At 49.3% G+C, this 22,477-nt stretch overlaps 1 protein-coding gene across 7 annotated transcripts in view; it reads left to right on the top strand.

Moving 5' to 3' along the window:
- jar (Myosin heavy chain 95F jaguar) overlaps positions 1-22,477 on the top strand; it is a 371,085-nt gene that overhangs the window by 328,259 nt on the left and 20,349 nt on the right. For all 7 annotated transcript variants that reach the window (XM_069332229.1, XM_069332227.1, XM_069332228.1 and 4 more), the window contains 2 exons: positions 7,864-7,981; positions 18,907-19,036. In XM_069332229.1, coding sequence (XP_069188330.1) covers positions 7,864-7,981; positions 18,907-19,036 — 248 coding nt within the window. The remainder of the gene's footprint in view (positions 1-7,863; positions 7,982-18,906; positions 19,037-22,477) is intronic.

Genomic DNA, 22,477 nt, shown 5'->3' with positions numbered 1-22,477 from the left:
CGGTGGCCAAGAGTACCTCATCAGTGCCGAGGCTGCATGCGCTTAGTGGCTTACTTCCCTAAGCTCCTTGTGTGTACTGCCCCTGTGTAACAGGGTTATCTTCCCTGGGGCGTTCGGGGAACCATTCCCGTAGAGGTTCTTGCTGCTCGGCATTTGCCTCGCCCTTGGGGCCAGCTGGGGCTTGGGGCCCTTGTTTGGCCCTGGGTAGGGACTGGTATTGTGCTGGTTAGGGCGTCAAGGTGTTGCGCGACCTGCCACCTAAGCGGCAACTGGTTCCTGTTGCCTCTGGAGACGGTGTACTTTTGCAGGGTTTTTCTTTTGTTTTTATTTTCAATTGCCTGGTGGGAGGTCTGCCCAGTGTGGCTATAGTTCCACTGGTAGTGTTTGGCAGCCCTCTCCCAGGCCCCTGTGATTGTACACGTCTCAGGGGTTTTCAGTGCTATCCTCTACCCTCTTGTTATTTTTGGGTTTCTTAACTGGTTTAGCAACACCTTGCCCGGGCTTCCCGTAGCAGTCAGCCTACGGGCCCTGTAAACCCCTGTCTGGGCTCGGTGGACCATTGAATGTGTCTTCCGGGTTCCAACTCGTCTTGTACGGGATCGTTGGTTGCTGTGCACTTCTCTCCGGGTGACAGTCGCCACTTTTACCTCCGTCATGCTGCCTGTTGGGTCACTGACACCTTGACCCGGAGTCTTGCGAGAGGTGTTCTCTGCTTGTTCTCTAGTACTCTACTAATGATATTACTGTTCAGAGTACAGGCGGCATCCGTGTTGCAAGCTAGGTTAGGTTGCTGCAACACACTAGGTTGGTTTCCCACTCGGATGCCCCAGAGCCGCCCTGTTTTGTTTAGGTGCTGTTCACCCCTTTCCCGGCTCCGGACCGTCTGTGGGTTTCGGGATCGGGGCGAGGTTTAGTTTTGGCCGAGACTCGGGCGGTTTTCGGGGGCTGCCCCGTTCGAGTTGGGGATGGAGGTTTTCGAGCCTGTTCCTTCTGCCAAGGCTTCTGGGTCTTACCAGCGGCCCTTTCTTGCTGCCTTTCCCATGGACTCTTCCTTTTGTTTAAGGGCGGAGGGCTTGGAGGACGGCTCTGCCCCGGGGCCTCTGTTGTGGGTTCCCAGGGCTGTGGGGGATACGTGCTAGCAGTTCTGGGGCAGTTTGCTCCTACCTGGGTTTTCTGCTTCTGGGCTGAGTTTTTCGCCTATCTAGTCTGCTTGCTTCCCACTTTTGCTGGTGTGTTTTCGTATCTTTTGCGTCAGTCACAGCCCTCTGTTCTGTGGGGCTGGGACTGGCCATTTTCTTGTGCCGGTTTCCCGGCGTGGCCACCAGGGCGGCGTTGCGGTTTGTTTACATGTGCCTGTGTGTGCGAGCGAGCGTCTTGGGTGAGTTTTGAACCTTTTTCAGGGGTTTTATTCTCCTGTTGTCGTTTCTTTGCTTTTCTGGTGTTTTCTGCCTGTTTCCTGTTCCTCTGGGAATGTTTGAGTGTTGATTTTACACCGGGTTTTCCGTTTTTGTCTGTTTTGGGTCTGGGCCCTTGGGTTTGGGCTCAGTGTCCCTGTCTGTTATGCTTGCTCCCACACCTTGTCCCTCGGATTTTTGGTCTGTTTTGATCATATCCCTGGGGGTTCTGTCTGGGGCTGTGCTTTGCCTTTCTGTGGTGTATCTCCGCCGGGAAATGTGGTGGTTTGGGCTGCTCCTGGTTCGATTCTGGGTTCCTTTGGGTTCTTTGGTTTCGTTCTGGAGGTTTCTTCCTCTTGGGCCCCCTTTGTGGGTTCAGGGGGCTTTGTTTCCTCGTGTGAGACCCAGTTCTGCCTTCTCGGGTTCCGGGGTCTTCCTGGCTTGCAGACTGATCTTTTTGGGTCTTGGCACGTGTTGTGGCCGTGCTGGGACTTTGGGGTTTTGTTGTCGAGGTAGACCTTTTGATGCAGTTTTGTGCCTTCTTCAGCTGGCTGGCGTGGTGCTCTTTGCCCACAGGTCGGCGGCTTGTAATTTTTTTTTCACGTGTATTTGTGTGTGTACACATGTGCATGTACATGTGTACACTGTGTGTGTGCACATGTGTATGTGCATATGCACGTGTGTGTATCATACCTTGTTACCTTGTGTGTATGTGTAAATGTATGTGTAGGTGTATATACATAATATATATGTATATATGTGTATGTATACTTTTTCTTTCGGAAGGGGCTCTGTTCCCTTCTCTGTTGACAGGGTGCTGGGGGAGCAGCTTGCTCTGCTAACTCTCGCATGGTCCCGCAGTTAGTGGGCGCTTTTGGTTGTCTTCCGGCCTCTGGTGGCGGCGGTGGATGGCTTCTCCCCCTTTGGGGGGTTCAGGGCTGGCGGGGTGGGCTTCTTCCCCTGCGCTTCATCGTGTCATCTTCGTGGGTGCATTGGACGTGATCGATCCGCCCCATCCTTCTGGGGTTCCCATCTGCTCTATGCAGACATGGGCCTGTCGAATCTGTGGTTCTTCTGGACTTCTTCAGTCTGTGCCCTGTATTCTATGCCTTCATCGGAGGACAGTTGTCTCCTGTCCGGCTTCTGTTAGGGCCGGGTGCCTGGATGGTGGCCCTGGACCTCCAGGTCAATTCTTGGCACGTTCCTCTCCAGTTTTCCGGGACTGGCACCGTTGGTGATGGGGCTTCAGGCTTACTGCTTTTGTTGCCTTCCCTATTTTGTAATTGGCACTTGGTGTATTTACGCATCTTTACCGGATCTTGGTGCCCTGTCCGAGTCTGCTCGGGATTCAGTGTCTGGCCTACCTCGACGACTGGCTGGTGTGGGCTCCCAGTCGGTCCGCTTGTCTGCTCGCTAGGGCTGTGGTTCTTTCCAGATCGCCGGGTTTGGTTTCCTGGTGATCTGGAGGCCATTCCATTTGTTTCTGTCCTGGGTTCGGACCTGGCTGGGTCTTGTTTAGGGCTCTTGCGCCACTCCTTGTCTTTCCCTCCAGAAGTGTTGCTGCAACTGTGTTCCCGCCTTCGGCTGTTCATGAGGGGGTCCCGGGTTGCTCGGCGGTTGCTTGAGCAGTTGTACGGGAGTCTGAACTTCGACGTGCTGGTCTGCCCGCAGGGTCGGGTTTAGCTTCGGCGTATGTTTGGTTCCTTTGGAGACTTCCCTTCTGCCTCTCTTGTAATCGTTGGGTTCGTTCCTCCGGGGATCTTGTGTTGGTGCTGTGTCACCAACTTCCTCTTTGGGGTTTTCGGGGTTCTGTGCCTTGGCACCTCCCCAAGCCTTCGCTCGATGTGTTCACGGACGGCTCATCTCTCGGCTGGGTCTTTGTGACTAGTGCTCACCAGGTCAGCCGGGGATGGTAGGGTCTGTCCGTCCGTCGGGCTAACAGCACGGTTCGGAAGTTCGTGGCTGTCTGGTTTGCGCTTCGGAGGGTGTGGGTCACTCGGTGCTCTACCATTCAGCTCCATTCGGACTGTTCTCTAACGGTTCTTTGCCGGAACCACAGGGTTTCTCTTAGGTGTTTGACCGTTGGGGTTGGTACCTTAGAGTGGCTTGTTTGTTGGATTCTCAGGGTTTGGCTAACCATGAGGTTCATGTCCGGGGTGTGTCCTGCATCCTGGCGGACATCTGTCTCGGTTCATTCCTCTGTTCGCGGATTGGCCAGTCATTGCCGACTCGTTTCGTTGGCTCTGCGGGACGTATGGACTCCTGGCCATGGACGTCTTCGAGTCGGCGTGGTCTAGGCGTCGCCCATTTTATGTGGCGCCCTTACCCGCCTGTGAGGCATTCACTGTGGATGCCTTTCGGCAGGACTGGTCGAGGTGGGGGTACCTGTTCCTCTTCTCCCGGTCCAGCTGTTGCTTCGGGTTCTGGCTCGGCTGGAGCCCATTCCCATGAGAGTAGTCTTTATGGTCCCTTGGTGGCCGGCCCAGCTTTATTTTCAGACGCTGCTTGATAGGTGTCCGAACCCGGGGCGTTTTCCCGCGGCTTCGCCCCTCTTGGCAGGTCGGACTGGTCCTGTACGTGACTGGTTCGGCTTTCTCCTCGGCTCTTCGCATCTGGTATTTTGACGGGGGTATCACCATCTCTGTGGTGATCAGGTGGCTTTGTTGTGGTGTCCCACCTGCGAGCTTCGTCTCGGCAACAATATGATGTTTCCTGGTGTTTCTATGCACTTTTTCTTGCTCTTCGTAGGTTGTCTTCTCTTTCGCATTGGGTTGTTTTGTCCCTTCTTGGGTTTTCAGGACTACAGTTTTGATGTTTCTTACTGTCGCCTCGTTTTGTGCAGCGCTGACGGAGCCACTCCGGCTTGCGTTTGGGGTGGACGTCACATCTGCCCTGTTTCGTACGCTTTCTCGAGTTTTGTTTCACCTCCGGCCTGCTCATGCATTGCCTGAGCTGTCCTGGTCCTTGATCAAGGTGCCTTCTTACCATCTCAGTTTGCAGTAGCCCCTCTGGTTCAGGTTTCTGCTCTTTGGTACTGGTAGTAGGTTTGTATGTTTGCAGCCTTTCTCCGTCCTCCTGGCGATGGTCGAGACGGCTGCTTTCTGGAGGGGTTCTTGGGTTATTGATGCTTGATTGGTTCTGCCAGGGGTGCGTCCTGTATTGTCCGGTTGTGCTTTTTTGCCGTTACCTGCGTACCGTGTATGGGGATGCGCTTTGGGTTGATCCGGTTCCCCTCGTTCTCTGTTTCAGGGCTCAGGTCTCCCAGGTCGTCCTCAGAGTTTTTAAGTCTTCCAGCCTGCGGTCTGTCCTTGCGCCCATGCTGTTCGGACGTTTGCAGCTTTTGCTGCTGTGTTGGTGACGTCTAGGGCACATTTCGGGTGCAGGGATTTGAGGGTCGCACAGGTTCTTGGCCGCTCATTCTTTATGCGCGTCTGCTCCTGTGCGTTCTTGTTGCCTTGGGTCACAGGTTGCAGCCTGTTGTCTCGGCTTCGTGTTGTGGAGTTTGTGGCGGCCACCTCCTGGGTCAGCCTTCTGGGTCAGCCTGGGTCCTTCTCTTTGGGTATGAAGCTCCAGGGAGCCGTAGGGGCTCCCCACAGAAAACCAGCGTTGAATGCAATGAAACACCATTTTCTGGGTGAGCCCCGGAGGCTCCCTGGCAACCCTCCCTCCACCTTTCGGCGTTTTTTTCGCGTTGGTTGAAGCTTAGCTTCCGAACTGATGCTAGGCAGCCAGCGTGGTAGGTCCAGGGCTCCCCCCTCCCCCTCTCAGGGCGGGGAGGGCTGCGCGGACAATCGGGGCGGCAGTAAAATGTGGTGATTGCTTGTTTGCTTGTTTCCTTGGGATTGTAGGGAGTTTCTACCTCTCTGTTCAGTTTTTCATTTTAGTTTTTACCATGTGGGGTTTTGTTTTGTTATGCCTACCTTTCTGGGTGCAAACCCTGGTCAATGGCAGATAAGGAAAACTCCAACCACAAAGGGGTTTTCCAGGGTCATTGCTCCCTGAAACCTCTCTGAAGGGGCCAGGTTCTGACGCTGGTCCCTGGTAGGTCTGAACTCCTTAGCTAATGTCCCGGTCTAATATAACATACATTAGCCCGATAAGCTCCAGGGAGACGTAGGGGCTCACCCAGAAAATGGCGTTTCATTACATTCAACGCTGGTTTTTTTTTTCTTTCTTTCTTGGCGTTTTTAGGCCTGTCATTTACTGTCAAATACTGTCACCTCGCTTGCAGCGCTTGTTGAGCCGCTTCAGATTGCATTTGGGGTGGATGTCACTTCTGCCCCGTTTCGTGGGCTTTCTCGTGCTTTGTTTCACCCTCAGTCTGCTCCAGAGCCGTCCTGGTCCTTGGACAGGATGCTCTCCTATCTTTCTTCTCCTCAGTTCGTGGTGGCCCCTTTGGTTCAAGATTGTTTTTCCATGGCTCTTTTTGTTGGCATTGGCCTTCAGGGGTCAGGTTGGTGAGCTTCATGCTCTCTCCTCTCCTCTCTTCCTCTGATAGTGGGATTGTTAGGTTGCAGCCTCCTTCTTCTTTTCTGGCGAAGAACGCGATGGCTGCTTTCCAGAGGGGGGTCCTTGGGTCATTAGTGCTTGGTTGGTCAGGAAGGGGTGCAGTGCATCGTGTTAAATCCGGTTGGGGCTCTTTGCCTTTACCTGTGCGCTTTGGCTTCTGTGGCCTGGGATGCGCTTTGGGTTGATCTGGTTTCCCTCGTTCCCTGTTCCAGGGCTCGGGTCTCCCAGGTCGTCCACAGGGTTATTAAATCTAGCCAGTCTGCAGTCTATCCTCGTGTCAATGATGTTTGGAAGTTTGCTGCTCTGGCTGCCGTCGTCGGCATCATGTCTTGGGCTGCTATTCGGGCGCAAGGATTTTGGAGGTCAGAGTCCTGACTGCCCGTTATTTGGTCGACATTCCTGGTCCTGGGCGTTCATATGTGGCCTTGGGTCGCAGATTGTAGCCAGTTTTCTCGCCTTTGAGTTGAGGAGCATGTGGCAGCCTCCTCACGGGTATGACCCCTCTTTTCCTTATCTTTGGTTATATAGCTCCTGAAAGCCGAAGGGGATCCCTGGAACGTTCCCTATCCCTCTTTCCCTCCAGTTGGTGGTTTTCGCTTGGTTTTGTGATATTTAGCCTCCGAACTAAGGTTGCGTAGCCATCGGGGTGGGTCCAGGGCGCCCTCTTCCGCCTCCCGAGGGGTGGAGTTCTTCACAGGTGAGCGGCACAGCGGCGTGGTGTGATGTTGACTTGTTTCCTTGGGAATTGAGGGAGTTCTGTTTCTGTTTGGTTTTCGGTTGCAATTTCTTACCATGTGGGATCTGTTTTGTTTATGCCTACCTTTCTGAGTGCCGAACCTCGGTCGATGGCAGATAGGGAAAACCCCCAACCACAGGGCCATTGCTCCCTGTGCCTCTCTGAGGGGGGACCAGGTTCTCCCTTGTGGCCCTTGGCAGGCTGAACTCCATTGACTAAAGCCCTGGTCTAATGTATCGTATATTAGCCCGATAGCTCCAGGGAGCCTCCGGGGCTCACCCAGAAAATGGCGTTTCATTACATTCTACTCTGGTTTTCCCCACGTCTATTTTCACAAGGAACACGAGGTCCCATTTCACAATGCGTACAAACACCAAACCATGATTGTGTGCGGTGGCTGTCTGCTTTGCTTTGGGAACATCACAACCGTCATCAGGTTTACTGATATCTGAACCTTGTGCATAATCTTTATCACTGTCAGGGTCTTCTGTCACTATTATCGATAAATAATTTCATATTTTTATTTCACCGTCACAAGTGACATGGTGCGAGCTGCTGCTGCACATGCAGCATCTTTATTTGTGATACTGCCAAGATATTTCGTCTTTATTTGAGATACAGTACTAACACAGCATAGTTGCTGCGTTAGTACCGATATCCTCACACCCAGGGGGGGGGTTCCCGTAATTTTTTTTGGTTTTCAAGGTGTTGTCTGTTTACTGGAGATCCGAAGAAGTGGATGTGAGCCTTGCAAACCCGCGGGAGTTTTTAATCTTATGCTAGACATAAAATCAATCCTGGTTGACACACTCACAACCAATGAAATGACCCTGCTTGATAGGCACAGTTTAAGGGCTATGCAGCAGTAACTAAGTGTACTGTACAAAGTATCATAAGTCATATGCTGTACAGTACTGAATCAGGGATTTGTGTTATCATGGGAGGTGAAGCATTCTGGAGTATTTAGAAACCTTTCTACAGCAAGAACTAATGAAAGGATATAAAGAAAAGAGGTATCCTAAGTTGCCCAGTTTGCATCAGTGTACAATATATCAAATAAAGATAACTAGAAGCCCTGTCAAAGCTGTAACCTGAATAAAAATGTTAGTTATGATTACCAATTTCTTCTCTGTACTGTACAGTTATCTTACATTTATTATGAGTTTACTGTAGTTAATCTTATTTTGTAATAATAATGTGGATTACTTTGTTCTGTATTTATAGGCTTGTCGTAGTGAATTCCATCGTCGTTTGAAGGTTTACCATGCTTGGAAAGCCAAGAATAAGAAGCGCACCACCATGGAAGAAAATCAACGTGCCCCAAAATCTGTTCTTGATGCAGGTATGGGCTTATATTCAGTTAATTTGTATAATTTTGCACATAGCTTGTTAGGATTTCTTGTAATGTTTTTTAACATATACTGTATATAGTATAATGTAACATGTTTGGGTTATGTGACTGAGTATCTTTAAGAAATTTCTTTAAGAAATTAAATTTTTGTGTTTGCCTTAAAAGCTATTAAAATATTTTTGCTATTAAATTCAAGGAATGTAAATTTGTTCTTATTTCTCTTATGCCTTGTAGATATACAGTATTTTCTGTGGGGAGCCCAGTTGGCTCCCCGGAGCTTTCTAGGCTGATATGCTAATGTCAGACTTTGGCATCAGTCATGTGTATGGAGTTCTGTGGGCCTACCCGGGGACTACGAGCCAGAACCTGGCCCCCCTCAGAGAGGCAAGGGGAGCAATGGCCTATAGAAACCCCTGTGTGGTTGGAAGTATTCTATGTCTGCCATAGACCGGGTCAGGCACCCAGAAAGGTAAGCATCCCAAAACAAACACCAATTCTGATGAAAATATTGCTACCAAAAGCCAAACATGTGGATAGAACTAAAAGAAACGAGCAAATGAGCATGATGTCACACGTTGCCGCGCCACTGTCTGCGCAGCCTCAGACCCCCATGCCGGCTATCCACCCATCAGTTATAAAGCTGATGCTAGAGGCAGAGGTCATGTGCTCTGGCTCCGATGGTTTTTCTGCACTGTGCTTCGGGTGTGATGGCTGTCTTCCAGGGGTGCGAGAGCCAGGAGTTATTCTACAGGGCTTGGGCTGCATGCGCCTAGGGTTCCCTTCCCTAGGTGCCTTGTAAGTATTGCCCTTGGGGTTTGGGGTTACCTTCAACAAGTTCCTTGGGTCCTGCCTCCGTTGGGCTGTTTACCTGCTCGGGTTTTCGGCCGCTCTTTGGATGCTTGGGTGTTTTGTCTCCCTTGTTTACCTTAGGGTAAGAGGCAGTTTGCACTGGTACGGGGCGCAGGGTGCTGCACAGCTTGTTTTCACCATTCGAAGCGGCTGGCTCTGTTCCTTGGGGTATGTTGTAATCTTGCAGGGTTTTGTTTTTCTTTGTTTTTGCCTTGTAAGGAGGGTCTGCCTTGCTTACCCCTTGGTGTATTGCCTGCTGCGGTTCTTCTGGTGGTGCCCCCTGCTAGGTCCCTGTGAGTGTACACGTCCCTGGGGTTCAGCTTTTAGACAGTTGATTGGTAGTTTTGGGCACCGGTTAGAAGTACCCTGCCTGGGATTCCCTGAGTGTGAGTACCGTCTCAGGACCCTGGGAAACCTCATGGGGGCGCGTTGGGTCCGATGGATGTGACCCCAGAGTCCCCCCCTCACTTTGTGCGAGTTTGAGGGTTGCTCTGTCCCCTTGTCTCAGGGTGACTCTCACTGTTTTTGCCTTTGTCACGCTGCCTGTTGGGTAGGTGACACTTTCAACCCGGAGCTCTGTGAGTTCTGTTGCTTGCTTGTGACTCGGTTTACCCAGTCTAATGATGATCTTTTACGGGTACAGGCAGTGCAGGTGTTCCATGTGCGCCTTAGGTTGTTGCAACGTGCTCGGTTGGTTGCTCACCAGGATGCCCTGAGGCTGCCCCGTTTTACTTATAGGGACCTGGACTTGGGAGTGGGGGTCGCTTCGACCTTAGTTCAGTCTGCGCCCCTCGTTCTTCCCCTGCTGTGGTACATTCCCCGAAGTGTCTGAGGGTTTCGGAGTCGGGGCAGGGTTTAGATGGTCTTGAGACTCGGGCAGTTTCGGGGGATGCCCCTCTCGGTGTGGTGACGGAGGCATTCGAGTTCAATCCCCCAGTCGCTGCCTCGGGGTCTGACCAGTGGGCTCCCTTCCGTTCAGCTTACGTGGCAGCACCAGCTTTTTCTTTTGGGGCCTGTGTGTTAGGGGATGACTCAAGTCCTGTGGAGGAGGATCTTGGGGCTGACATGGGGGCCTTGGGCCCCACTGGACCCTGCCTGGGTTTTTCTGCCCTCTGAGCTGTACTTAATGTTACAAGGAGTGGGGTTCTCTTATTCCCCCCCCTCTGCGTACATGTTGGACTTGGTGTCTGCCCCTCCTCGGGTTCAGTTCCGTGTCCCCCCGGGTGCGTCGGTTCCATCCCTCCGGAGGTTTTCGGCTTACTGCATCCTACTGTCTGCTGTGCGGGTGGCCCTTGAATATTACCTTCTGCATGACCCCGGATTATGCCTCTTATGGATGCATCTTCATTCAGGTTTGGGTCGTCGTTCCCTTTCTGCGTCCATTACGAGGTTCCGGAGTCATCCTGGCTGGCGGACTGTCCTGTGTTTGCTTTGGAGGCATTCCTTCTGTCGTACCTGCTTGCTTGAGTGGCGCAAGGCTTTGACAGTGGTTCAAGTTTTCCTGGGGGGTGATCTTGAGTACCTCAATGAGTGTTTGTTTGCCCCGGCCCTTTCCTGGGATGTTGGCGTTCTGCAGCTCCATGTGCAGGTTCCCTCCCTTTTGGCGACGCAGGTTATCGAGGACTTGCGCACCCATGGCCTTTTGGCTTCGGCCTTGCGTTTCTTTTCTCTCCTGGAGCTGTCTTCGGACTGGCTTGCTGAGGATGCGCCCGGGTTCGATCCCGGGCGCTGGCGAGAAATGATGGCCAGAGTTTCTTTCACCCTGATGCCCCTGTTACCTAGCAGTAAATAGGTACCTGGGAGTTAGTCAGCAGTCACGGGCTGCTTCCTGGGGGTGGAGGCCTGGTCGAGGACCGGGCCGCGGGGACACTAAAGCCCCGAAATCATCTCAAGATAACCTCAAGGGTCCTGGCTGCTCGTTACCTCGTGAACGTTCCAGGGCCCAGTCGGGCCTGTGTCGCTTTGGGTCGGCGGTTGCAGCCAGTTGTCTCGACTTCGAGTTCAGGAGTGAGCAGCGACTACCTCCTGGGTAAGTCCCTATTGTTTTGCTCTGTGGGTAGTTAGCTCCGGGGAACCGATGAGGCTGCCCCAGAAAACCAGCGTTGAATGTAATGAAACACCATTTTCTGGGTGTGACCCAGAGGCTCCCCGGCATCCCTCCCGCCCTCCGGTCGGCGTTTTTTTGCGTGTTTTGACATCCATCCTCAGATCTGATGGGTTGATAGCTGGTGTGGGAGGTCTGGGGCTTCCCCTTACCCCTCCTGGGGAGTGGGGAGCTGCGCAGACAGCGGCGCGGCAACATGTGATGTCATGCTCGTTTGCTCGTTTCTTTTAGGGGGAGTTCTATGCACTTGTTCGGCTTTTGGTAGTAATATTTTCACCAGAATAGAGGTTTGTTTTGGGATGCTTACCTTTCTGGGTGTCAGACCCGGTCGATGGCAGACATAGAATGCTTCCAACCACACTGGGGTTTCTATAGGCCATTGCTCCCCATGCCTTTCTGAGGGGGACCAGGTTCTGGCTCGTGGTTCCCGGTAGGCCCACAGAACTCCATACACATGACTGATGCCAAAGTCTGACATTAGCATATCAGCCTAGTAAGCTCGGGGAGCCTCCGGGTCTCGCCCAGAAAATGGCGTTTCGTTACATTCAGCGCTGTTTTTTTGTATTATGTTTATTCATTATACTTTTCTCTTGGGTTATATAAAGCAAGCAAGCAAATATTAGCTCAAACAATTAATTTAAATTTGTTTTATTATGTGATCATTATTTATGGAAGAGTGATACAGTATTAGCATAAACTAACTGCACTGCTGATTTTCTCACTTAAAAGCATACAGTCTGACGTACGTAACAGAAAATGGGCAAGTCTGCCGTGTTGTCGGTTACATAAAGAAAGGTAGTATTAAATGTATGCCTTACTGATTGCCAGAGTACTGTGGCTTAAAAATAAAGTATGGTAGTGCTTGAAAATACACCATTTTTCTTTTGAAACATTTTTTATAAGCTTTTGTTATTGATCATAAATTAAAAGGGCTTTGCAACTTGTCTGTCTTTATGATCGACAAGCTCACCTTGGCAGTTCTTTGAGCAGTGTTTTGGTTCTTCCTTGGAAGTCAACATTGTGCTGCATGGAGCCATCCTTGCCCTTAATGATTGCAGAGGCTGGCTCACCCATAATTAGGATTCATATCTTACTTCCTCTTTTATTTATTCATGTTTATTAATGCAAAGAAGTTCTCTTTTTTCCTTTATCTTACTACATTATTACACTTTAAACATTTTGGCCAATAAACTATGATGATGTAGCTTCATTATTGAAGTTCAAAGCATATTTCCACGAATATGTAATCACATACCAACTAAATCATTCTTTTAAAAACATACTTGCTTAAAATTATAATTTATGAATCTGTTGTCATAGACTAGAAATACTTGCAAAGCAATTTTTTTATAATGAGCAATAATTAAATAATTGAAGAAAGGACTTGTTGATATTAATTGGAAAGATTGCAGTATTGTTGGGGTTTGTTATAGAGAAAGGCTACAGGAATGCTCTTTATTTCTTCTTCTGGAAAGAATGTCGAGGGCAGCAGCTAAGACGCTCTGAGGCTGCTCCATTGTGAAGCCTTCCTGCATGTTGATTGTTATTGTATTTATCTGTCAATTGCTTAAATATTAGTGTAATTAAGTAGTATATGTTGTTCCTGAGCAATACATTTCATTTATTTTGTTGCATACAATATTTCAGGCAGACTGTATATGCTTCTTACATCTTCTATATAGTAACAACTGTTTCTTCTGCAGTGTAATTGTGTATTATATATTTGGATGCATTACTGTATGCCATTGATATGCCAAATCAGTAGCAATATTTGAAACTTATGCACATTTCTGGGGGAAGCCCCTGCAGCTCCCCAGAGCTACCCAGGCTGATACGGATATGTTAGACTTTGGCATCAGTCAATGTGGTTCTAGGCCTACTGGGAACCACGAGCCTGAACCGGGCCCACTCAGTGAGGCACAAGGAGCAATGGATTATAGAAACCCCCATGTGATTGGAAGCATTCTATGTCTGCCATCGACTGGGTCAGACACCCAGAAAGGTAAGCGCCCCAAAACAAATCCCTATTATGGTTAATCTTGCTATTGAAAGGTGAACAAGTGGATAGAACTCCCCAAATGAAAACGAGCCAACAAGCATGATGTCACCATGTAGCTGCGCCGCTGTCTCTGCAACTCCCCCCCCCCCTTCTCGGGAGGGGGAAGGGAGACAGCCCCAGACCTTCGTGCCGGCTATCCACACCCCAGTTCTTCAGCTGATGTGATTGGCAACGGTTTTGTGTCTCTGGGTCCTGTTTTCCTGTCTCCAGCCCTTCCGCCTCTTTCGCAATCGCTGGGTTCATCCTCCGGGGGCCTTGCGTCAGTTGCTGTGTTGCCGGCTTCCTCTTCAGATTTTTTGGGGTTCAGTGCCTTGGCACCTCTCCGAGCCCTCGCTCGTTGCTACAGACGCATTGTGCCTTGGCTGTGGGCTTCGTGACCAGTGCTCACCAGGTCGGCTGGGGACGGTGGGGTCCATCATTCTATTGGGCTCACAGTACGGTGCAGAATTTCACGACTGTGTGGATGTCGCTTTGGAGGGTTCAGGTTGGTCATGAATCCATGCTCCGGCTCCATTCAGACTGCTCCTTGGTGGTTCATTGCCTGACTCGCGGAGATTCGATGTGATCCTTGGGTCTTTGGGGCTGGTCACTTTGAGTGACTCGTCGGCTGAGTTCTTGGGGTTTGGCTCTCCTAGCTGTTTACGTTCAGGGGGTATCCAACATCCTGGCAGACGGTCTGTCCCATTTCATTCCCCTGTCCACGGAATGGATGGTTGACACTGACTTGTTCAGTTAGCTCTGCCAGATGTACGGGCCTCTGGATGTGGGTGTGTCCGCATCGTCATGGTTGCGGCGCCCTTCCCCGACTGTGAGGCCATTGGGGTCGATGCCTCCAAGCAGGACTGGGCGAGATGGGGTTTCCTATACCTCTTTCCCCCAGTTCAGCTGTTGCTCCAGGTCCTGGCTCGGTTGGAGACATACCTAGGGAGAGTTGTCCTTCTGGCCCAGCCTTGGTTCAGACGCTGCTTGCTCGGTGTCTGAATCTGAGGGTCTTCCTGGGGCTCTGCCTATTTCAGCATATCAGTCCAACCAGGTGCATGGTAGGTTTGCTCTTCTCCTCGAGTCTTCACGTCTGAGCTTTCTGACTCTGATCTATCGACACATGTATGGTGCGCAGGTGGCTTCTTTGATGGTATCCCACCTGCGTGCTTCATCTCGGTGGCAGTATGAAGTTTCCTGGCGGTCCTTCCTATATTTCTTGTCTGTGTGTGGGTGTACTTCTGTCTTGGATAGGGTTGTCTTATCCTTCCTCTCTTGGTTGTTCCAGGACTGTCATCTTATGCTGAATACTATTATCTCGTATCATGCAGTGCTGGCGGAGCCACTGCAGCTTGCGTTCAGTACTGGTGTTGATTCTTCTCCGTTCCACAAGCTGTCTCATGCGGTACTTTACCTCTGGCTTGCTCATGCGCCGCCTGTGCCGTCCTGTTCGTTGGATCGGGTGCTCTCCTTTCTCTCTTCTCCTCAGTTTGTGATGGCCCCTTCGGTTCAGGATTGTTTTTCTAAGGCTCTTTTCCTGTTGGCATTGGCTTCTGGGGTCTGGTTAGGGAGCTTCATGCTCTCCTCCGGCGCAGGGGTTTCTGTTCTTTTGGCCCTAATGGTAGGTTTTTTTGTTTGCAGCCGTCTCCTCCTTTTTTGGTGTAGCCTAAATCTGCTGCTTTCCAGAGGGGTCCTTGGGTTGTTGATGCTTGGTTGGTTAGGCCGGGGGTACGCCATGTGTTGTCTGGTAGCAGCCATTTGTCTTGACTTCGAGTTGAGGAGCGATAGTCGACCGCCTCACGGGTAAGTCCCTATTGTTTGGTTTTTTCTTTGGGTAAGTAGCTCTGGGAAGCCACAGGGGCTTCCACCAGAAAACCAGCGTTGAATGTAATGAAACGCTATTGTCTGGGTGAGACCCGGAGACTCCCCAGCAACCCTCCCTCCCTCCAGTTGGCTTTTTTTTTCGCACGTTTTAACACCCAGCCTCAGAACTGGGGTGTGAGTAAACGGCACGAGGGTCTGGGGCTTCCCCCTTCACGAGGGGGGGTTGCACAGACAGCGGCATGGTGATGTCATGCTCGTTTGCTCATTTTCATTTGGGAAGTTCTGTCCACTAGTTCGGCTTTCAGTAGCAATGTTAACCAGAATAAGGTTTTGTTTTGGGGTGCTTACCTTTCTGGGTGCCTGACCTGGTTGATGCTTCCAACCACACAGGGGCGGTTTCTGTAGGCCATTGCTTGTTGTGCATCTCTGAGGGGGCCGGGTTCTGGCTCGTGGTCTCCGGTAGGCCTAGAACTCCATGTACATTGATGCCAAAGTCTAATATATCCGTTTCAGCCTGGATAGCTCCAGTGAACCTCCAGGACTCGCCCAGAAAATGGCATTTAATTACATTCAACGCTGGTTTTTTATATTGCAGTTAATGGATTATAGAATTTAGTATTTGTAATAGAGATAAATATAATGGCCAAACTTTAACTCGAGACATTTTTTTGAGTGTACAGGCTTTTATTATTGGTATCTCCACAATGAGAAAGAGATTTATAGAATGAATGTACTTCTCTGGGGGAGCCCCTTCAGCTCCCCGGAGCTATCTGGGCTGAGTCTAACACATTCATATGAATGTGTTAGACTCTGGCATCAGTCAAGCAAATGGAGTTCTAGGCCTACCGGGGACCACGAGCCAGAACGTGGCTCCCTCAGAGAGGCACGAGGAGCAATGGTCTATGGAAATCCCTATGTGGGTGGAAGCATTCTATGACTGCCATTGACCGAGTCAGGCACCCTGAAAGGTAGGCGCCCTTGTGACCACTGCTCACCAGGTCAGCAAGGGGCAAAGGGGTCTGGTCTTCTGTCGGGCAAACAGCACAGTGCAGGAGTTTGCGGCGGTGTGGATGTTGCTTCAGAGGGTTTGGGTCGCTCGCGGATCGACGATCCGGTTCCATTCAGACTGTTCCCCGGGGATTCTTTGACTGAACCGAGGGGGTTCGATGCAGTCCTGGGCTCTTTGGGGCTAGACGCTTTGGGTGACTCGTTTCCTGAGTTCTCGGGGTTTGGTTCTCCAGGTCATTCACGTTCGGTGGGTGTCCAACGTCCTGGCAAGTTGCCTGTCTCGGTTCATTCCCCTGTCCACGGAATGGACGGTCGATGCTGATTCATTCAGTTGGCTCTGCCGGATGTACGTGCTCCTGGAGATGAACCTCTTTGTGTCGGCGTGGTCGAGGTGTCTCCTGTTATACGTGGCACCCTTCCCTGACTGCAAGGCCATCGGGGTCGATGCCTTGCGGCTGAACTGGTCAAGGTGGGGTTACCTGTACCTCTTTCCCCTAGTTCAGGGGGAAGAGGTACAGGTTCTAGTTCAGGTCCTAGCTCACTTGGAGACTTACCAGGGAAGAGTAGTCCTCTTGGCTCCTTGGTGGCCGGCCCAGCCTTGATTTCAGATGCTGCTTGTTTGGTGTCTGAACCTGGGGGATCTTCCCGCGGCTCCGCATCTTTCAGCTTATCGGACCAGTCCATTGCATGGCTAGTTCGATCTTCTCTAGTCTTCGCGTCCGGTCTTTTGTACTCGGGTGTATCACCACTTTTATGTTAGGTAGGTGGCTTCATTGATGGAGTCCCACCTGCATGCTTCGTCTCAGCGGCAGTATGAAGTTTCCTGGCGGTCCTTCCATATCTTTTTGTCTCTTCATAGGTGTACTTCTGTCTCTGTTCAGTTTGTTGTGTTGTTACTGTCGTGGTTGTTCCAGGGCCATTATCTTTGGTCTCTCCTCTTGCCCATGACTTTTGTGCGTTTGCTGTGTTGGCGATTGCCTCCCGGGTTTGTCCCTCTTGTGTTCTCTTTGGGTAAGTAGCTCCGGGAAGCCAAAGGGGCTGCTCCTAGAAAACCAGCGTTGAATGTCATAAAATGCCATTTTTCTGGATGAGACCCAGAGGCTTCCTAACAACCCTCCCTTCCTCTGTCCTTCCCTCTGGTCGGTGGTTTTTCTGGGGGGAACCCCTTCTTCTCCCCGGAGCTATCCAGGCTGATATGCTAATGTCAGACTTTGGCATCAGTCATGTGTACGGAATTCTGTGGGCCTACCGGGGACCATGAGCCAGAACCTGGCCCCCTCGGAGAGGCATGGGGAGCAATGTCCTATAGAAACCCCAGTGTAGTTGGAAGTATTTTATGTCTGCCATCGACCAGGTCAGGCACCCAGAAAGGTAAACATCCCAAAAGAAAACTGTTCTGGTGAAAATTGCTACAAAAAGCCGAACAAGTGGATAGAACTCCCCCCAAAAAACGAGCAAATGAGCATGACATCACACGCCGCCGCGCCGCTGTCTGCGCTGCTCCCCCCTACCCGGGAGGGGGAAGGGGAGCCCCAGACCCCCGTGCCAGCCATCCATCCTTCAGTTCTAAGGCTGATGCTAGAGGCTGAGGACATGTGCTCTGGCTCCAGTGATTGTCAGCACTGTGCTTTGTGTGTGGTGACTGTCCTCCAGGGGTTGCGCGAGCCAGGATTCTACAGTACTTGGGCTGCATGCACCTAGGGTTATCGTCCCTAGGTGTCCTGTAAGTACTGCCCTTGGGGCTTGGGGCCATCTTCCACAAGTTCCTTGGGTCCTGCCTCTGCTTGGCCACTTTACTGTTCGGTATTGATGTTACTTCTGTGCCAGCTGAAGCTGTTTCTGCTGAGACAGCTGTTTCGCAAGCTGTCTCGTGCGTTGTTTCACCTCCTGCCTGCTCATGCTCCGCCTGAGCCATTCTGGTCTTTGGGCAGAGTGCTCTCTTTTCTCTCCTCGGTTTGTTGTGGCCCCTTCGGTTCAGGATTGTTTCTCGAAGGCTCTTTTCCTGTTGGCATTAGCCTCTGAAGGTCGGGTCGGGGAGCTCCATGCTCTTCTCCGGCGCAGGGGTTTCTGCTCTTTCGGTCGTGGTGTTCGGTTTGTTCGTCTGCAGCCGTCTCCTTCTTTTCTGGCGAAGAATGAGACTGCTGCATTCCGGAGGGGTACATGGGTGGTTGATGCTTGGTTGGTCAGGCCGGGGGTGCATCATGTTTTGTGTCCGGTTGTGGCCCTCCACAGTTATTTGTGTGCCACGGCTTCTGTGTCCGGGGACGCGCTTTAGGTTGATCCGGTTTCCCTCCTTCCCTATTCATGGGTGCGGGTCTTCCAGGTCGTCCGCAAGGTTATTAAGGCTAGCTAGCCAGCCTGCGTTTTATCCCCGTGCCCATGACGTTCGTAAGTTCGCTGCTCTTGCTGCCGTCTTTAGCAACATGTCCTGGGCCGACATTCGGGTTGCAGGGTTTTTGGAGGTTGAACAGGGTTTTGGCTGCACGCTACCTCATGAATATTCGCTGGGCCTAGTCGGGCCTGTGTCGCTTTGGGTAGGCGGTTGCAGCCAGTTGTCTCGACTTCCAACTGGCTTCCCATTTCCCCTTCCCCCTCATGGGGATGGGGGTAGGGGGCAGACAAGCGGCACAGCTTGTCGCTTGCCTCCATAATAATGGAGCATGAAGATGACATCATGCTCGTTTACTCGTTTTCGTTTGGGGAATTCTGTCCACTAGTTCGGCTTTCAGTAGCAATTTCTTAACCAGAATAGGGGTTTGTTTTGGGGCACCTACCTTTCTGGGTGCCTGACCCAGTCAGTGGCAGACATTGAATGCGTCCAACCACATGAGAGGTTTGTATAGGCCATTGCTCCTCATGCCTCTCTGAGGGGGCCAGGTTCTGGCTCGTGGTCCCCGGTAGGCCTAAACCTTCATGCACATTGACTGATGCCAGAAATCTAATATATCCATATCATCCTGGATAGCTCTGGGGAGCCTCCAGGTCTCACCCAGAAAATGGGGTTTCATTACATTCAATGCTGGGTTTTTTATGGTCTTCTAAATTTGATTTGCAAGTCTCTTGTGTCCTAACTACAACTAATCTTATTTACAGCAAAGGCTAACCCACCACGTGTTGCGCCCAAGGTCAGCTCCCCTACCAGTAGTAACAGCCAACGATACTTCCGTATTCCCTTTGTGCGTCCAACTGATCAGCATCGTGGTGAACAGCAGCAGAAGGGCTGGTAAGTGAAGGTAGAAGGAATAAATGAGTGAATGATCTTTTAGTCTTTATTGTGTATTATTTATTTTAATAATACTGTACATACCTTTTCCTTTTTGTTCTTTCTACTTTTTTTTTTTACATTTTTCCTTCTTATTTCTCTTTACTGTCTTTCCTTGAGATTCATATTCCTGACACTGAACAAGTAATAAATTTGTAAAGCGATTTATGATTTTACCTTATCCAGTATACCTCACATTTGCAGACAAGCTCTTTCTGGCCTCTCAGATAGCTTCTTTTCATATAACTTAGTCTAGCTTAGCCAACAATATTCCAGTTTTATATACAGTGGAACCTCTATTAACGAGTTTAATCCGTTCTGGCACCGAGCTCGTTACCTGGAAAACTCGTCTTTGGAAACAAATTTCCCCATTTAAAATAAAGGAAATAAATTTAATCCGTTCCACTCCCAAAAACATCCATACTTGTATGACTTTTTTTTATGTAAATATAATACTGCACATGTAAATATAAATGTTTTGTTGTAGTGTTTTAATATTTACTTTATCTTATGAAGAGTAGTTGCTGGCTTGAGGGAGACAATGGAGAGGTGGGAAGGAGGAGAGGGGTTATGGTGTGGAAGGAGAATCCACCTCTGAGTCAGGCAGACTCTCTCTTCTTGGGAATTTCACCCAAATTTCATTTCAAATGTCACACAAGGATGCGTTAGACCAGCACCAAATAAAAAACTACGTTGATTACACTCGTTGTGTCAACAATATAATAGTCTTACCCCGAAGATACAATACAATGCCGTTTTCTCAAATAGGCAATGTGGTTATTAAAGAAAACGGAAATTTCATGGCAAACTTGTATACAATCCCCAAGTCAATCGGATAAGAATTGGATTTTATAGAAATATTTGCTCAAATGACGCTTGAGCGCGGTGTTTGGGAACATTCAAGAGAAAAAAAGTGTGTTATGTTCAAGCGACATATACCTGCGAAAGTGATAACACTTTCATAAAGTGTTATCACAAAGTGATAAATTAATTAAACATTTTCACACACCGGGTTGTCACTGCTTTATCAGGGCAGCTTTTCCAAGAATGCGTTCACCTTTTCAAACATTCCAAACACTTCCCTGATCTCAGTTTAAGAGGCAGCATCCTCCCTTACCTCCTCATTCCCTTACTAATGGTGTAAATTGTTGATGAGGACCTGCCATACTTTCTTGTGAGATCAATCACACAGACACCACACTCATGCTTTGCTATAATTTCCTTCTTTAAATCCACAGTAATTGTGTCTTTCTTCCTCTTGACAACACTATCTTTAGCAAGCAGCTTCTTTGGAGACATCGTTTGTTACAAATTGTAGTCGCAAAACCACTAAAAACCCAAAGAAAAGCTCAAATAAATCCAGAGGGATGCTTGTCGTGTGAGATACAACAACAACACTGGCGTCGGAGGCGTCCGAGAATTTGCGAGAACCCGCGAGACGCTAGGAAGCGCCATGTGGTTTCACTCGTTAATAGAGGCGAGCTCGTCAATAGAGACAAATTTGCTGCGAGTGGCTTGCTCGTTACTGGAAAAACTCGTTAATAGAGCCACTCGTTAATAGAGGTTCCACTGTATATGGCTTTCTTCTTACAGTAGACTAAAAAAGACAAAAGTAATCTGAAGTTAGGAAATTTCCCCCAAACTATTAGGATTATAGAAATTCATAATTATGGACAAAAGGTTGCAAATTATTTAAACAATTTTGACATTTTGACTGCCAGAAGAGAAGTTACTATTAGAGTAGTGGTTCTAAATTCAATAATTATGATGATGCCCCCCCCCCATCCCTGTGATGATGACACCCTTGTGATGATCATGCTACTGTCACACTCTGGCACTGTATCTTCTCTTTTGTCTTCTCTTTTACACTTATCAAACCACATTTATCAGTAGAATTCAGATTTTTCTTTACATATTATTTATGATTTTCGACTTTTATGATCTTTTACAGTAGAACTTTTGTTGATTAGTGTGAACTGTTGTCTTTAAATATAAAATTTGTTGGGTTTGTTATTTTAGTTTGGTAGAACCTGTTTAGAAGATACGAATGTTTAATTACCGGTTTAATGTGACTTTTTTCATATTCATAAAATAATGACGTGTAAAATTACAAAGTGATTTAAGTTATATAACCAGTGAACAATAAATTCATCATTTAATATTATGATTTCAGGGGGGTGCCCCCTGTGGCTTCCTGAAGCAACTACACTGAATCAGTGCCATACTACTAGGTGCCATCAGTCACGGAGTTCTTACTGGCCTACCAGGGACCACAAGTCAGAACCTGGTCTCCCCCTCGGGGGAGGGGGGCCAGGTTCTGGGAGTTGTGGTACCATGAGTAGTGGTAGACAGAAAAATTAGGAAAGGCGGTGGTGTTGCTGGGCTGGTGAAAGAACACCTGTTAAAAGGTGTTCTTGGCAAATAATGATTGGCAATCATTATTTCAGTAATGATTGCCAATCCACGAGAAGTTGACGTAATAGCATAGAGATCTGCCATGAGGATGATAAACGAAGATCATAAATGCATATAGTCCACTGCCAAGCAACACATGGACAAAGGAGGAGCTAGATAGTAAACGAAATGGTCTTATAACAATCATGAGAGAGATTATAGCAAGAGCGGATAAAGATAGATCATGACTGTTGATAGTCGGCGATTTCAACTTGAAATCCATAGACTGGGAAGCATATGAAGCTAGAACAGAGGACTTTTGAACCTGTAGATTTGTAGACCTCATCCTGGAAACATTCTTGTATCAACATGTTAAACAAGCTATGAGGATGAGGGAAGGGGGCGTTCCCTCCATGCTAGATTTGATATTTACCAGGAAGGAGGAAGAGATATTTGACATTCAGTACCTTCAAAATCGTATCTTTGGGTAAAGGTGACCATGTCTTTTTGGGAATAATGTATGCAATGCGTTATAATCTGGAGGAAAATGAGGTTGAAGCAGATGAAAAACCTGACTTCATAAGAGGACATTATGGCAACCTTAGAAAAAATTTTAGTGAGAATAATTAGAGATTTGTTGCTAGGCTAGGAAGTGACGTTGTGACGTTGGCAGAGCCAGTTCAGCTTGCATTCAGGGCTGTTTCTTCTTTGGCCTTGTTTTACATGCTTTCCTCACGCATTGTTTCAGCTCTGTCCTGATCCTACGGCGCCTGAGGTGCCTGGTCCCTTGTCCAGGTTCTTTCTTTTGTCTACTGTATATACAATGTCCTCTTTCATCCTGGCTTGCTAGGTTGCTGTAGGTTCCTCCTTTTCTGGCTGGGAATGGGTCGTTAGACTCCTGGTGGGACCTTTCATGGTGGACGCTTGGTTGTTTCTGCCGGGGGTGCATCGTGTGTTGTCAGATGGCGGCTTTATGCCACTGCTTTCATGCCACCAGTACTGTTTCAG

The sequence above is a fragment of the Procambarus clarkii genome, chromosome 27, assembly GCF_040958095.1.
Source record: "Procambarus clarkii isolate CNS0578487 chromosome 27, FALCON_Pclarkii_2.0, whole genome shotgun sequence".
NCBI classification, from domain to species: Eukaryota; Metazoa; Arthropoda; class Malacostraca; order Decapoda; family Cambaridae; genus Procambarus; species Procambarus clarkii.
This window is presented reverse-complemented; position numbering and strand designations above follow the sequence as displayed.